Below are 18124 nucleotides of genomic sequence, written 5' to 3'. Positions count from 1 at the left end.
ATGAAGATAAAATTGCGCACAATTTGCAGAAAGGCAGCATGTTTATACAAAATAAACTATGTACAGTAGTGCAATCAAGTCTCTTAGTCTGCCAGATACTTTGGAGCATGCATTTGTGTGCAGAAGACCATGCTGAAACAATGATAAGTGCGACTCAAGACCTGCAAGAAACAAGGTGACAGGTTGCGTGCAGACAAAATGTCATCATACATCATCATGTAAACGTAAACTAGGAAGTGCTGGGAAAGGCAGTGGTCTGGATAATACCACACTATATTGTTTTTGATGTGTGTGCTTTTTACTACATTTCTGCAAAAAAAGGAAGGATATTACTGGAAGGAAACAGAAATCTGGGACTCATTGAGTGTGTGATATGTTACTGTTACTCCTCTAGTTTTATATGCACAAAGAATTATTGCTCTATCTTATTTGGTTGTAATTCTACCTGCGGTTAAAGATAAATATGCATCCCATAGTGCTCCCATTGGTCTTAAAGGTTTTAAATGTTGCAATGATTGGACATAAAATGTGTGGACCAGCTGAATTTACCCCTGTGGCTGCAATCACAGTATCCTGGAGGGATTTTCATTCAAATGCAGAGCAGCTTCATGAGAAGGATTATAAATGTCTGTGCTTGTTTCAGACCCATGTGCAGAGACCAAGTGTCGAGTGAAGGAGCACTGCGAGGTGTCTGAGGGTCAGGGAGTCTGTGTTCCTGACTCTAAAGCCCTGTGCTGGGCGTTTGGCGACCCTCACTTTACTACCTTAGACGGCATGAGCTACTCGTTCCAGGGAACCTGCAGCTACGTCCTGGTCAACACCACAGGTGGGATTTACCTGGTGGATATGGTCACTGATTTCCTGCATACCGCCACCTGCTGTAACTCTATTATTCTGATCTCTCAGGTGCTGATTCGTCTCTCCCGGAGGTGACTGTGACCATGAAGACTGAGCTGCGTGGAAACTCTCAAGGCTCCTTTGTGCGTTCAATCAACGTGGAAATACTAGGCCATACCATCTACATCCCCAGCGGTCCAGAAGACATCGTAATGGTGAGTCTGTCTCAAGAGTAAGACCTAGAAATGAAGAACATGATGCTGGACAACATTGGTTTTGTGTTGAAAATGAGCCAATCAGTGTTGTATTCCTGTAGGTTGACGGTCTCCGGGTGGAGCTTCCCATTGTGATCAACGAAGGCAGTCTCTCTATTACAGAGAGCGGGATCCGAGGAACCATTGAGACTGAAATCGGTGTGCAGATCACTTTTGATTGGTCCACCCTCGTCATGGTCACTCTCAGCAGCAGCTACTTTGGGAACGTCGGTGGGCTCTGTGGTAACTACAACGGAGACAAGGATGATGAATTGACGACCTCCGGAGGGCAAAAGGCTAGGAGTGTGGTAGCATGGGCGGAATCATGGAGCTTCCCTGACGGAGATCCATTCTGTTTCCACGAGTGTAAAGGGACCTGTCCACAATGCTCCAAGGAAGACCAGGAGAAGTAAGGTCCCTTTAACTTCACTGCTAGAAACCAGTTATCAAGCTCCACTCTCTGGTTACCAGGTTAGACTTATCGCATCCACCAAGGAGGTTATGTGGTCGGGTGGGTTTGTTCGTTTGTTTGTTAGCAACATAACTTGAAAAGTTCTGGATGGATTTTCATGAAATTTTCAGGAAATGTCAGAAATGGCATAAGGGAAGAACTCACCATCTGGATCCAGGATTTTTTTTTAAAGATTCTGTACTATTGGGAGATAGGGCTAATGGCGGAGGTCTGCGCTGTTACCACTTTACACCAGGAGATGGCGGACAGACGAGTCAGAGCGTAATAGAGAGAAAGACAGCAAATTGTAGCGAGAATACTCACAATGCTGGGAGGAATAGAGGAATATTCATCCTCTGCCACGACTTTCAGTCATCCGGTGAGACCATGGGTGCTTCCGCCATGACAGTCTACACGTAGCAAAGCCAGTGCTTTGCCTCACTGTGTCTCCGCCCCACCGGGGAGGGAGTAATCGACCAATTACATTTTGGGAGTCATCCAGATCACCGTCTGGATCCAGGAATGTTTTTAAAGGATTCTTCACTATTGGGAGATAGGGCTAATGGCATCACTCTCTGAGTGCTTTTCTAGTTGTCTTTGTCACCAAGTTCCTTCCCATCAGAGAAGATGAGCTTTTTTACACTTTATGGACAAAAGTATTTAGCCGACTTACCATTACACCAACAGGGACTGTGATAACACTGTATTCATATCCATGTACTTTAATATGGAGTTGCCCCCTGTTGCAGCTAAACTAGCCTCCAATCTTCTTGGGAGGCTTTCGACCAGATTCTGGAGTGTTTCTGTGTGTCCATTCATATGTAGAGCATTTATGAGGTCAGGCTCTGATGTTGGACCAGAGAGCCTGGCTCACAATCTCTGTTTCAGTTCATCCCAAAGGTGCTTGATGTGGTTGGGCTCTATGCGGACCAGTCAAGTTCCTCCACACTGAACTCATCAAACCATGTCTTTCTAGTCCTTCTTTAGTCTCTGTACCACGGTCATGTTGGAATAGAAAAGGGCCTTCCCCAAACTGTTGCCACGTAGTTGGAAGCATAGCATTGTCTCCAATGTCTTGGTCTCCTGAAGCATTAAGATTGGCCTTCTCTGGAGATAAGGGGTCTAACCCAGACCCTGAAAACCAGCCCCATGCCATCACCAAACTTCACAACAACACCTAGGCACCACCAGCAACATTCAACCTTCCTCCACACCAGAATGGTTCGTTACAACATCTGCAATACCTCTGATGCAGAACCAGTCCACCTGTAGATCTCACAGTCCATTCTATCCTCACTCATTACCAAGACCCTGAGAGACTTGAACTCCTTCACTTGGGGCAAAGATTCACTCCCCACCTGCAGGGAGCAATCCACTGATTTCTGGCAGAGAACCATGGCCTCGGACTTGGAAGTGCTGAGCCTCAACCCAACTGCTTTGCACTCAGCTAAAAAACACTCCAGCACATGCTGGAGGTCCCAAGCTGAAGAGACCAACAGAGCCACATCATCTAGACAAAGCAAAGATAAAATTCTGAAGTCACCCAACCAAAAACCCTCTTTCTCCCAGCTGTACCTCAAGATCATGTCAATGAAAATCACAAACAGAATCTGAAATAAGGGGCGGCCCTGGCAGAGGCCACCACGCACCAGGAACATGTCAGACTTTGTGTCTAGGATGCAGACACAGCTCTCATTTTGGTTACATAGTTTTAGCGTTTACTTCAGGGGTGTCAAACTAAAGGCCTGGGGGCCAAATCTGGCTCCTAGTGCAGTGATACCAGGCCCACCAGATGTTTTTATAAGAACTGGCCCACCAGTATGAGGTCTGCAGATTTCCTCCAGTATAAAAATGTAAACTTAACCTTGATTATAATATCCCTATAATATCCTTGTTGAGTCATAAAAATTAGAAAAAGTAAGCAGTAAAAATAATTTGATAAAAGTCAGGAATGTGGGTAAGAAATTTGTGTTTTCTCTATATTATTAATTTTGCATCTCACACTAAAAATTATGGTTTTGACCTTTATTTCATATTTAACCTTTTAGATTTATAGTTCTACATTTTTAAAACCTATTTTGACCTTTTAAAGTCATGATTTTGACTTTATCCCACCTTTTCAACTCCTAACTTTGACTTTTACATCGTCTTTTACTTTTTCAACTCATGATTTTTAATGTTCTTTCATATTTTGCCTTTTGCACTCCCAATTTTAAATTAAAGTCATATTTTGACATTTTGAACTAATAATTTTGATGTTTAAGTCATATTTTGATTGTTAAATATCAGGATTTTGGATTTTATCTCAGTTTTGCTGACCATTTCAACTCCTAACTTTTACTTTTATCTCATATTTTGACCTTTAAAACTCATAATTGTGACTTTTAGCTCATATATTGACTGTGAAAAATCACGGTTACAGTATTCTCATTTTTTGCCTTTTAAAAACATTATTTTGACTTTAAATGTCATGTTTTACCTTTAAAGTTTGAATTTTTATCTCAGATTTTTAATTTTTAATTTATCATGTTGACCTTTTGATCTCAAAATCATTTAGGTTAACAGACAGTGGTTAAATATTGAGCCCGTTATGCCCTCAGGTTAGACCAAAATTCAGAATCTGGCCCCTGCTGTGATTGAGTTTGACACCCCTGGTTTACATTAATGTCAGTGGAAGGTCAGAACTCTGCAACTATGGAATCAGCAGAGACTTGGAGACTTTCACGCACCATGAGCCTGAGCAGTCATTGACTCTGCTCTTTGATTTTACCTGGTCTTCTGCTTCATTGAGTTTTTGTTGTTCCTAAACACTTCCACTTTCTTACATCACTTGACTGTGGAATAGCAGGGATGAAATTTCACCAGCTGTCTTATTGCAAAGGTCACATGTATCACAGTTCCACGCTTGACGTCACAGCACCTCAGAATGACGTATTTAGGATCCCAGATGTTTGTAAATGGAGACTCATGCCATATGAGTTGGGTGTACATCCTGGTAGCAGAAGAACTAGAAGGACTAGTGGAGGCACTCAGAGAAGCAGATTTTATTGTTGTATAGATTTCTCTACAACACTGTAGCTCAACCATAAACCATTTAATTTCTCATATCCAACAACAACAAGTATTTTGACATTTCCTTTTTAACAACTATAATTGTCCTCCCTAAGGCCAGAACACCAGTCTGGCTCTAGCTAATTTACATAATAAGGTTCTCAACAAACCTCAGACTTCTCTGTGTTTGTCTTCAGGTACCTGGGTCCTAAGTTCTGTGGGATCCTGAGTAAAAAGGATGGCCCCTTCGCCAGCTGCCATGCTACTCTTCCAGTAAAAGACTTTGTGGAGAACTGTCTGTACGACGTCTGCTTGAACCAAGGGCGTCAGGAGGTGCTGTGTGAGGCTCTGGGAAACTACATGGCCGAGTGCCAGGAAAACAACGCATCGGTGTCCTCATGGAGACTACAGGCTGGCTGTCGTGAGTTACGTTTAATGCATTTAACACACCTGAAGTCATGGACACTGCTACGGTGGCATGGCCCTTAGGTTTACACAGGCCTTATTGAATTGACCCACATAAAGCCATTACTTAAATGTTGACTGAGGTCCGTTGTGCTCCTCCAGCCACTCCTTGTCCTGAACACAGCCACTACAAGGAGTGCGGTTCGGCATGTCCAGCCAGCTGTGGTCCTGAACCTGAAGTGTGCCCGGAGATCTGTGTAGAAGGCTGTTTCTGTGATGAGGGATACGTAAGAAGTGGAAAAGAGTGAGTTAAAGAGTTTAAAATTCATAGAACAGGTTAAAGATGTCCATTCTATTCAAACACAGTTACATTAGACTAAAACTTTAGACTTTATTGTTTGACCTTTGATAACATGCAGAAAATCCTGATGAACCTTAAATATATGGAGTCATTGTTTTTGCAGAACTCAAGAGCACATTTAAAAGTTCTGGTATCTTGAATTACTGATTTTGGTCTCAGATTTTTCTTCAGTCTTTTCTTTTAATCCTGAACCTGACACACCAGATGGATGTGTTTCACACATCCATCTGGGAAACCTCTCATATACGGCGTTTGGGAAAGAGCAGAGCCTTGGAAAAAAAACTGGATGAACGTTCTCGCTGTCACATCTTTACGGGCTAATCAGAGCAATAAAACACGTGATGTAGCCGTGACCGAGAAGTAAACTCTATATAGAACTGCACAACGTGAACCATGGCGACTGCAGACATGTCAAACGACTTCTGTCGTTTTTGAAAAGAAAACAACTCACTGCTGTTCTTTGTTCTTCTTTTAACAGAGAAATGTCGTCAAGTTCTGATAAAACTGGCGCTTTAGCAGCATCCATGCTAATGTCTTCCGCCATGATGGCGCCTCTTGTTGTTGCTTGCTTACGTCACGACTGCCTGAAAGTACCGCCCCTCATTGCTGATTGGTCCTGTCACTTTCTAACCGGGCCCAAACGCTTCAGACAGGAGCTTTGCAAGATGGATTCACCAGTGAGAAACAAGGAAACGGGCAAATCGATCGGCTGTGCAAGGCTATTCAAACCTTAAAGCTGTAGTTAGTGATTTATTTTTAGTGTCGTATGCCCACAAAAATAACACAACCTGTCAGGGTTTGTTAATGAAGCCATCTAACAGAATGATAAACTTCTGCAACGCCTCCTCTTGCTGCACTCTCACTTGAGGAAAACCAGAAAGGGATGATGCTTCAGCCAATGAGGAGGCTAGCACTCACAGCCAATCAAGAGGTCAGAGGGAGCATTTCTATTGGCTGTTGTAGTAGGTGTGTTTGCGCCTTTCAGCTCAGTGAGAAGTTGATGCAGTGGTTACGGAGGTGTTCAGTCCTATGTCGAATCATTATCTTCCACGGGAATTTCCTACTGTTGTTGTCAGCTGTGTGTATATTCCCCCGCATATATATTCCCCCCAGCATCAGTTAAACAAATGCAGGTAAAGCACCAGGACCAGATCACATCTAAGGAAGGGTCCTGAAGACCTGTGCCTTCGAACTTGCACCAGTGATACACTCTCTCTTCTGCAAAACTTATCACACTTGCAAAATTCCCACCATGTGGAAAAATGCAACAATAATCCCCGTTCCCAAAAACCTGGCTCAACAGAATTCAAAGATTTCCGACACGTTGCCCTCACATCATTAATCATGAAATGTTTTGAACACCTGTTGCTAAAATTCATCCAGCCACTTGTCAGCAAACAACTGGACCCCTTTCAGTTTGCTATAAGGCCAAGCGAGGAACAGAGGATGCTGTGGCCTGCCTCCTCCATCTTCTCCTGCAACATCTCGACTCCCCAGGAACTTCTGCCAGGATTCTTTTTGATTTCAGCTCCGCCTTCCGGACGCAGATACAACAGAGCACGGTTTAAAAACAGTCTCATACCCTCCGCCATCACAGCACTAAACCAACAAAATGTGAATGACACCTGATTGTCCTCATTTATTTGTAATCATTGCTGGAAGTGAATGCTATGTGATTTTGTGTCTTGTGATTGTTCCCTCTTGTAAGGCGTTCTCATACCCGTATGTACAGAATCTGTGAAAATGAATTTGCCAGATGGGACAATAAACTAACAAACTAGACACAATTTGCAGTAAAATGTTTAAATGTATGATGGGAGTGTTCCTTACTAAATGTAGGTGACAATAATGTAGGTAAACAATATAGAATGATTTGTTGTTTGAATTTGTTGAAAACACACAAGATGAGGAACCTAACAATAATTGCATATTAAATCACAATGGCAATATTGGGGGGGTCGCAATTAGATGATTTTTGCAAATCGTTCAGTCCTATTACACACACGTATATGGAGTAAACCCATTAAACTTTAATGAGACAGTGACATTAAATATTATAATGTGCTCATAATATACTGTACAATATTAGAAAGATGCCTTGAGAGGCTCATAATTAATTGATTTTAATTGACTGATTTCTCTTTTCATGAAATAAAATTAAAAGGGATGTATATTTTACCCACAATAAAATTATAGTGCACCAGTTTACTGTACTAATGATAACCTAAAAGCAGTAGCATTTCACTTTTTACTGTAAGACATGGTTATAATTTCTTATGCTGTACTGACAGTCCTAAATCATTTATCCTGTTTACTTCTGGGAATATCAACAGATGTTTGACGTGCATTGTTCACAGACAAAGAACACTTAACTTTAACCATAGCCTCAGTCTGATGCTCGGTTTAAACATATTTTGCAGAAGAAAGAAAGAGAAGAAAAAATCTTAGCTCAGAATCAGCAATGACTCCATAGAAAAGGTAGAAATATCTGCTCTAAGTGATCAAACAACCACTAATGGCGCCATCCTTCACTTCTCTTCCCTCCAGCTGTGTTAAGAAGGAGAGCTGCGGCTGTAGCCATGAAGGAAAATACTACCAACCCGGTCAGAAGTTCTGGGGTGACTCACAGTGCAACGAGAAGTGTATTTGTGACACAACAACTCGGAAGGTTCGCTGTACGCCGGCAGGATGTCCCGTCGGGGAGACGTGCAGTATCAAAGACGGAGTCCAGGACTGTTACCCAAACAGCTTTAAGGTGTGCACGGCTCGTGGAGACCCACACTTCCGCTCCTTCGATGGACACAAGTATGACTTCCAGGGGAACTGTTTGTACCGGCTGGTTGGCATGTGTGAAGAAAACAAAGAAAACAAAGAGCTGGAACAGTTTGAGGTGAGACGCAGAAATGATCAGGGACCCTCAAAGAAAGACCACATGAACATGAATTTTAGATTTGGACAGCTGGCCAAAAAAATTAGGACTCTTTATGAGTTTTATGGGTAAAACTTCAGAATTCAAGAGGGAATACCAAGGCTACTTGAACATTTTTGTTAAACAAAAACACTCTCTGCTCAGTTCATGACAAGAGTGGTTGCCATGGTAGCTTCTTCTTCTTTCTCCACCATGGCGAGGTTGTAACCTAGGGGAGTCGCTGCAGTTTAAAATAGTGCAGCCTTGTGTGAAAGCAGCCTCATTTTTTCCCCTTTGTTGAATTTTAGGTCACTTTGGAGAACAACAACCGGGGCAACAGCAGAGTGTCGTATGCAAAAGCTGTGACACTGAAATTCTCAGATAAAACATTCACTCTTTCACAGAAATACTACGGCAGAGTCCTGGTGAGTAATAAATACGATCACACACATAAACCACAGAGATATTAAAGCCATGAAAACTACTCCTAACTAGGTAAAAGAGGCAGATTAATGGGGAACATTAATCTGGATTTAGAAATAATTAAGGCATTGTTTACAAAAGTTTTATCTGATGGAATATTAATTGTGAAAAAAATGGAAAAAAATTCAGACAGCATTAAAAGAAGATGTCAGAAAATGGGACTAAGAAATCAGAATAACTTACATGCAAAAACATGATATATGACACGGCAGGTAAAGAGATTCTGTCCCTTTGGTATCGTGGTCACTTTAAAGAATAGAACACATAAATAAAGAGAGGGTGCATTCATTTTTTACAAAAACTTTAACACTGGTATTATAAAGTCAAGTTTTGAAGTAACCAAACTCTGAATTTTGACTGTAAATTGTAAATTTATGCAAAAGTAATTGAACATTTATAGAATTGAAATAGATAAATTATGTGGGGGGTGGGGGGGGCAAAACTGTTCAGTTTAAAGTATTAAACTCAAACTCAAAACTTTTGACGGTACAACTCATGAGAACACAGACGCAGATTTTTTTGTTTGTTTTTTGTTGTTTTTGTCTTTGTTTATTTGTTTTTTTGTTTTGTTTTGTTTTGTTTTGTTTGGTGTTTTTTTTTTTTTTTTGCCTTAAATGTAAATTTATGCAGGAAAAATGGAACTTTAAAACTTAAAAAGTTGCAACTTTACATGGAAAAAAATACACATTTCTAAGAAAAAAAGTTGTAGAGCATGAAAATAAGTTTGTTAAATTTTTGGTTTGAAAAATTACAGATTTAAATAGAATTACTCTAAATTTCCAGGACAAAAGGTTGGAAATTTGCAGGGAACCACATGCAGAGTTTTAGGGGTTATGCAGATCTAAGTTATCAGTTAAGATCCTAAGCAGATCTAGCTTCCAAACAGTGCTGTCAACTGAGGCTACTTAGAATAAAACCACACACAAAAGCATCCAAGAGAGTTTAGAGAGAACTTCCTTAACTTTGTTATGTTGTACATTTTTAACCTCATGAATATGAAATTTTTTGTTTTACAAAGTCAAAATGTATGACTCAGAAAGCCCCAGGCAGTTCCTTTTTAGTTTTTAGAGTGATTCTAGTCACCTTTGTCCCGTTCCCTTATCATTTGGAATAAAATATTTGACTGGATGAAATGGATCAGGTTTAATAAACTGTAAATCAGTAAATCACTGTGAATATGCTGCAGTATAGATCTTATATAAATATATATACATATATATTTCTTTTTTCAACCTTTAAAGCAGCCACAAGGCTTTGTACACCAGACCCTTCTTCATTTTTTTCATGTGATTTATTTGCATGTGGTTGGATTTTTTTGTATTGTGTTGATGCATTTTTAACGTGTTGTGTGTTTTCTGCAGGTGGATGGCGTTATAGAGTCTCTGCCATTTTCCTGGAACAAGGATCAGGTTCAGGTGTATCGCAGTCACAGACATGCCGTCATAGAGACTCACTTCATACGGGTAATTTTAGATCAACTTCAGCATTAATGGACGGTTAGCACCTACAGCTCCTAACTCAACTGCGTACACTGATTTGTATTTAACCAGGTGTCCTATGACTTCATGAGCTCAGTGAAGGTCGAACTGGCGCCTCACTATAAGAACGCCATTTGTGGCCTTTGTGGAAACATGAACGGAGATCCATCCGATGACCTGACGCTGCCCGACGGAACCAAGGCTGTTGACGCCAACCAATTCGGAGTGAGCCAATGGGTGGCTGACACGGACGGCTGCTCCCATGAGTGTAAGGAGCTAATTCACTTAAACTATATTTTTTCACAGACAATAGGCAAATGCAGGTAAAGTGATGCAGACGTGGTGCATAGTTATGGTTTCTCTGTTTGTTTTAATCAGAAAGTTATTTTTTTTTTACAAGGAGAATGTAATAGTGTGTGTATTTTTTAGATTTTTGTCAGGATACAGAGCCTAGAAACAAACAGTTGGCCCTTGTTCAATCAAGACGTATGGTCCAAACAATATTTTAACATGACATTTAGATATGTTTAACTGTGTGAGCTATATTCCACTGAGCTTGCCTCTCTTTCTCCTACTAAATAGCTAAGCTTTCACAGACCACTTGTAATTGGAATAAATGCCCAATCTGAATTAAAATGCATCATAAAACACTTCATTTGGAATAAAATCCTCCAATTCAGCTCATTCAGAAAAACATTTAATTCCTGTTAAGAGGGGTGGTTAATGCTGATAGTCATTGCATCAGCATCCATGAGAACACTCAATCAGTTGGTCTCTCACTGTTGGGGTGTTTTTTGTATTACTGCACATGTCTGTCCCACGGGTGGTGTAGGTACCAGATTTGCCCCGGCTGACAGATCTGTCCTGCGCCTTCATCCTGCACCTTCAGATGATGTCACAAACACTGTCGACTACGGCAACTCCATGTGGACAAACCACAATGTGGCGGAGTTGATAGATATATAGATACACTGCCTGGTCAAAAAAAAAGTCGCCACCAAAAAAAGGTCTCACACTCTAATATTTCATTGGACCGCCTTTAGCTTTGATTACAGCACGTATTTGCTGTGGCATTGTTTCGATAAGCTTCTGCAATGTCACAAGATTTATTTCCATCCAGTGTTGCATTAATTTTTCACCAAGATCTAGTATTGATGATGGGAGAGTCTGACCACTGTGCAAAGCCTTCTCCAGCACATCCCAAAGATTCTCAATGGGGTTAAAGTCTGGATTCTGTGGTGGCCAATCCATGTGTGAAAATGATGTCTCATGCTCCCTGAACCACTCTTTCACAATTTGAGCCCCATGAATCCTGGCATTGTCATCTTGGAATATGCCCGTGCCATGAGGGAAGAAAAAATCCATTGATGGAATAACCTGGTCATTCAGTATATTCAGGTAGTCAGCTGTATTCTTTGGGCACATAATGTTGCTGAACCTGGACCTGACCAACTGCAGCAACCCCAGATCATAGCCCCGCCCCCACAGGCTTGTACAGTAGGCACTAGGCATGATGGGTGCATCACTTCACCTGCCTCTCTTCTTACCCTGATGCGCCCGTCACTCTGGAACAGGGTAAATCTGGACTCATCAGACCACATGACCTTCTTCCACTCCTCCAGAGTCAAATCTTTATGCTCCCTAGCTAACTGAAGCCTTTTTTTCAGGTTAGCCTTACTGATTAGTGGTTTTCTTAAGGCTACACAGCTGTTCAGTCCCAATCCCTTGAGTTCCCTTTGCACTGTGCATGTGGAAATGCTCTTACTTTCACTATTAAACATACCCCTGAGTTCTACAGTTGTTTTTCTTCTATTTGATTTGGCCAAACGTTTAAGTTTTTCCAACCACATTTCTTCCTGGAAGACGATGGTTTCCCACTATCCTTCCAGTTTTTAATGATGCGTTGGACAGTTCTTAACCCAGTTTTAGTAGTTTCTGCAATCTCCTTAGATGTTTTCTCTGCTTGATGCATACCAATGATTTGACCTTTCTTAAACAGACTAACATCTTTTCCATGACCACAGGATGTGTCTTTTGACATGGTTGTTTAAGAAATGAGAAGTTACTCATTGCATCAGCTGGGGTTAAATAACAGTCGCTAGAAAAAAGTATGTCAACCCTTTGAGATTTCTTGGACTTCTGCATAAATTGGTCATCAAATGTGTTCCGATCTTCATCTAATTCCCAACAATAGACAAACACAGTCTGCTTAAACTAATACTGCACAAAAATGATATGTTTTCATGTTTTTATTGAACAAAACATGTAAACATTCACAGTGCAGGGTGGAAAAAGTGGTGAAAAGGCTAATGACTTCCCCAAGAGCTAATTGGAGCCAGGAGTCAGCCAACCTGGAGTCCAATCAATGTGATGAAATTGGATGTGTTGGTTAAAGCTGCCCTGCCCTATAAAAAACACACCAGTTTTGAGTTTGCTCTTCTTTAGAAGCATTGCCTAATGTGAACCATGCCTGGCACAAAAGAGCTCTCAGAAGACCTACAATCAAAAATTGTTAACTTGCATGAAGCTTGAAAGGGTTCCAAAAGTATCTCTAAAAGCCTTGATGTTCATGTGTCCACGGTAAGACAGACTGTCTACAAATGGAGAAGGTTCAGCACTGTTGCTACTCTCCCTAGGCGTGGTCGTCCTGCAAAGATGACTGCAAGAGCACAGCACAGAATGCTCAATGAGGTGAAGAAGAATCCTAGAGTGTCAGCTAAAGACTTACAGACATCTCTGGCACATGCTAACATTTGTGTTGACAAATCTACCATAAGTAAAACATTAAACAAGAATGGAGTTCATGGGAGGACACCACGGAGGAAGCCACTGCTGTCCAAAAAAAACATTGCTGCACGTTTGAAGTTTACAAAAGAGCACCTGGATGTTCCACAGCACTACTGGCAAAATATTCTGTCCACAGATGAAACCAAAATTGAGTTGTTTGGAAGGAACACACAACGCTATGTGTGGAGAAAAAAAGGCACAGCACACCAACATCAAAACCTCATCCCAACTGTGAAATATGGTGGAGGGGCCATCATGGTTTGGGGCTGCTTTGGTGCCTCAGGGCCTGGACGGATTGCTGTCATTGACAGAAAAATGAATTCCCAATTTTATCAAGACATTTTACAGGAAAACTTAAGACCATCTGTCCACCAACTGAAGCTCAACAGAGGATGGATGATACAACAGGACAACGACCCAAAGCATAGAAGTAAATCAACAACAAAATGGCTTCAACAGAAGAAAATACACCTTCTGGAGTGGCCCAGTCAGAGTCCTGACCTCAACTCAATTGAGATGCTGTGGCATGACCTCAAGAGAGCGATGCACATCAGACATCCCAAGAATACTGCTGAACTGAAACAGTTTTGTAAAGAGGAATGGTCCAAAATTCCTCCTGACTGTTGTGCAGGTCTGATCTGCAACTACAAAAAACGTTTGGTTGAGGTTATTGCTGCCAAAGGAGGATCAACCAGTCATTAGCCTAGGGGTTCACATACTTTTTCCACCCTGCACCTTGAATGTTTACATGGTTTGTTCAATAAAAACATGAAAACATATTTTTTGTACAGTATTAGTTTAAGCAGACAGTGTTTGTCTATTGTTGTGAATTAGATGAAGATCGGAGCACATTTGATGACCAATTTATGCAGAAATCCAAGAAATCTCAAAGGGTTTACATACTTTTTCTGGCGACTGTATATATATGTATATACATATATATATACAGTGCCATTTAACATTTGAGCATGCATGAAAACATGTCTACATGTCCCTAAAACATGTTATTTCCTTTCTCTGTGTATCTGAGCGTTCTTGATTGTTTTCATTGATGATTAATTCACTGGAGAACAGCTGATCTCCAGCTCAGTGAAGTCCTCTCTGTTTAATATCATATCAGTGGGCTCAGATGTATTGATTATGTCACCAAATCAATCACTCCCAACAACACGTTACGGTTGTACACCCCCGTGAATAAAGGGGCTGTTGTTACAGTGATAACTGAAGAGTTGTAACTCAGAAAAGTGTTTATCTTCGGGTCTGTTTGTGCTTTGTTTAGCATTAGCATCTTGGCTAAACTTTAGCTCCGCCGTCTCAACAGGTGAGATTTATGAGCTGCCATAGTTCTTAATCACTTTTCTCCAAAACGTTCAGACAGGTAGACTTTTCTAAAGTTATCCTTCCTTCATTTAAAGTCCACATGACTTTTTCCTGAGGTGGAGAACTGGAACTGAAAGATGTTTAGGTGATGACCGGTGAAACACATCCAGCTACCTAGCAAGCACTTATGGCAAGCTGAAGTCTTGTTAAAAGATAAAAGGTCACTGAAGGTCATGCGAGATTACAGATGCTGAGCCAGAGTGTGGTGGGACGTGTTGTGAAGCAGCAATCAATGAACCGATCTCTAAAGTTGAAACCCGTCTAAAGACCAGTTCGTGCCGCAGTTTTACCGATCAGGGCTCTGCGGACCAATGCATTCAGATCGCTGATGTCAAGACCGCTGATGATCCATATCGGATTACCTTTACACCACTATAGCTAGCGTTACATACAAATTCATTACGGTATTGTCGACTGAGTTTTTCAACCAGATCTGTGTCAGCATCACAACTCCATTAGATGATTGCCATTCCTTCATAGATAGTTCATCATTTACCTTGTTTACTCTGTGTGGTCTGTGTGTTTTCACCATTCCTCAGGCCAGTTCATATGAAACCGACAGCAACCTCAGGCCTGAAGAGTGAGGAGGGAGGTGGTGTTGCTTTCATTTGCAGTCAGACATTAAAAATAGCTCACATAAAAAGTCAGATGAACCATAGCTTTCATAGCTTTCAAGGCTGTCAGCAGGGGTGGCGAGGGGTTTTTGTGGGCTGCTAACTTCCACCCCATGCCACCCCGGTAGATCCGATTTTATGTGCTGTTTTTTAAATGTGACCCTTGCTCTCTGGACTGGTGACATAAAAGGCACAAGAGATCCTAAAATGTCTGATAGAAGTTGAATTTAATCTCTTAATAAAAAAGAATAATACCGATTAAGGTGGGTTTTTTATCTGTTTCCAGGTAAGGACTGCCCGCCGCCTCTTCCACCCAACTTCATTCCACCGTTTTACACGAAGGTTTGTGACATCATCACAGCAGAGGATGGACCTCTGGCTGATTGTTCAAGGTTCCTGGACTCCAAACAGTTCCACCATGACTGCGTCTATGACATTTTCCTCAACAATGGCAACGAGGGCGTCGCCTGTGACATCATTAGCAACTATGTTGAGGAGTGCCAGAGTAGCGGAGGCAACGTGAAGCTGTGGAGGACGGAGAAGTTCTGCCGTAAGTTTCTGAAGTCGTTCTCTCAAAGTATGGTGTCAAATCAATTGTTACTGTGTCTTTCTCAACTTTCGCTGCTTTTTGTGTTCCAGCGATGAAGTGTCCTGATTTCAGCGAGTACAGTCTCACCGCTCCTGGCTGTCCTGTCTCCTGTAATGCTCGCTCTCCTCCCCCACGGTGTAAGATCCCTCCAGCTGAGGGCTGTGTCTGTAAGACAGGATACCTGCTGAGTAAGGTAAGGTCCTGCACACTTTAACACATTTGTCATTTTATCTTCTTTAATGTAAGTTAAATCATCTCAACTCAAACTGTTCATAGAGTAAAAAGGCTGTGGAGAGTGCATGAATTGCTCGCCATGGTGTGTAGCCACAAACGCTCCAGATAGGAAGGGTTACATGTGAAGGCAGGTAATGGCATTCAGCCTGTAGTCATAATGCTTCTGAAACACAAAATTAAAATGATATATATCAAGGTCTGGTATAGTCCCAACATTTCATCACATGTACACATCATCTCAGCTGACTTTCAAACCCTATAACTCATTCATTAAAAAGTAGAAATTAGACAAACTATTTAGCTATTTATGCTTGATTCCCTTTTTTGCTGTCTTTTTTTAATAATTACTGTAAAGTTGTGATGGTGATATTTTGGCTCTCAGACTTTTACAATGAGTGTGTATATGACAATGGGCAGATTTAACATGATTGGTCCATCCTCTACCTGTTTCCTGTTAGGTTTGTTTATCAAGATCAGAAGTGTGTTTCAAGAGAGGTTAAAACCAGTTTCATCTGGTTCCTCTGTGCATACCTTCAGACAAACCTTGTATATGATGTTGATTTGTAAAGTTGCCCAAGCTTTGAATGTTCCTCTTGCAGGAACGCTGTGTGAAACTGCCCGACTGTGGCTGTACCTACGAGGGTCATTACCTGGAGGAGGGGGAGACGTTCCAGACAGATCGCTGTGGATCTTTCTGCAAGTGTCTCAACGGGTTGGTGCTGTGCATCGAAACACGCTGCAAAGCCAAACAGAAGTGTGCTGTGGTGGATGGAGTGAGGGGCTGCTACAGCAAGAAACAACTTAAGATTCTAAAGAAAGTGGAGGAGGAGGAGGAGGAAGACGAGGAAGAGGAAGACGAGGAGGAGGAAGATGAAATGAAGGGTTCCAAAGATAAGGAGAAGGGTAAAAAGAAGGGTAAAAAGGATAAAAAGAAGGATAAGATGAAGGGTAAAAAGAAGGGTAGAAAGGATAAAAAGAAGGATTAGATGAAGGGTAAAAAAAGGGTCCACATGGTGAAAAGGAGAGCAAAATGAAGGATTCCCAAGGTAAGGCGGAGAAGGGTGAAATGAAGGAGGGCAAAGGAAGATGAAGGGTAAAATGATGAGTCATAATGGTTAAGAGGATGACATCCACAGCTTATTCTTCTCTTCTAAAATCAAATTATTAAGAGTAAATTCAGCATGTTGTTTGTGTACTGAGAGTTATTTAAGGTTCTTCTGTGGTGACAAGATGTCCTTTGGTGATTTAGGATCCTTTATTTCCAAAATCAGGTGGATATTTCTTAGACGATGGTGATTAGATTATTACATTACTTCTTGTCACTTCACTTTGGACACTTTTGCTAAAAGTGTCCTGTTAATTTAAAGGCATTTCTACAGCCGGTAGTGTTTCAGTATGATCAAATATACTGTATGATATGTAATGTCAGTGACTATGTTTCCACACATCAGTAAACTAATCATGACCTGATTTCTGGAGTTACCAAGCATCTAGTTTAATCTGGTTTAATTCTTGTAGAACATCTTCAGGTAGCCAGTAGCAGAAGAAGAAACTGAAGAGTGGAACTGAAATGACTGACATGCTGGACCAAAAGAAGGACATGAATAACCTTCATCTAAAAGATGGGGGGAAGTAAAGAAGTGGTGAAATATGTTAGAAATTGTCTATGAAAATGATAATGGGGTAAACAAGAAACATAGGAAAATTTTACTTTAGCTAGAAATCATTCATCACCAAGGAGTTTTCCAATAATCTAAAATCTAATCTAAACTAGAGTGCCTGAAAATATTTATCAGATTATAACCATTATCTTATCCATTCATATGATCCTGTAAACATACTCACTGATTATGACTTAACTCTGATGCAACTGTGTAAATCACACCAATCAGCTTCCTGATGAATTATCTTTCCATGCTCACATTCATACTTTGTGGTCTGTAAAATTACATTCCAGTCTTGGGTTATCAAATATTTGTGATGATCAATAAACAGATTTCAGCAGCATGATTGTGTCTGTATTGATGAAATACTGACAGTTGTTCATGTTTTCTTAAAACTGCATCCTTTCACACCATTCTTTCCAAATGTGTTGTCTCTGAGAGTACATTCTAGTGAAAAGGGCTTGCTCCAAGAAAGCCATTTAAAGCTTTTAAAAGGGGGCCCGATTTTCTACCGATAACAACAAATATGTGTAAGATTTAACAATGTGTAACAGACATAAGGTAGACATACAAAACAAAACAAAACAAACAAAAAACACAGTCCCAGTGATCTGGTTAGATTAGGTTT

The 18124-nt window shown here is 40.9% G+C and overlaps 1 protein-coding gene across 1 annotated transcript; it reads left to right on the top strand.

Annotated features, from left to right (window-relative positions):
* Positions 1 to 1256: 1256 nt before the first annotated feature.
* LOC121513900 (IgGFc-binding protein-like) lies at positions 1257 to 17839 on the top strand. Its single transcript, XM_041793920.1, has 10 exons — positions 1257 to 1500; positions 4791 to 5014; positions 5161 to 5302; positions 7907 to 8249; positions 8576 to 8692; positions 10112 to 10213; positions 10301 to 10496; positions 15296 to 15559; positions 15649 to 15791; positions 16432 to 17839. Exons 1-10 carry the CDS (start codon positions 1286 to 1288, stop codon positions 16816 to 16818), a joined length of 2133 nt encoding a protein of 710 aa, XP_041649854.1. The 5' UTR covers positions 1257 to 1285; the 3' UTR covers positions 16819 to 17839.
* Positions 17840 to 18124: the final 285 nt, after the last annotated feature.

The sequence above is a fragment of the Cheilinus undulatus genome, linkage group 8 (genome assembly GCF_018320785.1).
Source record: "Cheilinus undulatus linkage group 8, ASM1832078v1, whole genome shotgun sequence".
NCBI lineage: Eukaryota > Metazoa > Chordata > Actinopteri > Labriformes > Labridae > Cheilinus > Cheilinus undulatus.
This window is presented reverse-complemented; position numbering and strand designations above follow the sequence as displayed.

Bases quoted from the DNA above. Each gene is read 5' to 3' on its own strand.
- LOC121513900 (XM_041793920.1), top strand. From the start codon at position 1,286: ATGGTCACTCTCAGCAGCAGCTACTTTGGGAACGTCGGTGGGCTCTGT. The intron at 8,693-10,111 runs GTGAGTAATAAA...TGTTTTCTGCAG, and splicing joins AATACTACGGCAGAGTCCTG to GTGGATGGCGTTATAGAGTC. The intron at 10,214-10,300 runs GTAATTTTAGAT...GTATTTAACCAG, and splicing joins TAGAGACTCACTTCATACGG to GTGTCCTATGACTTCATGAG.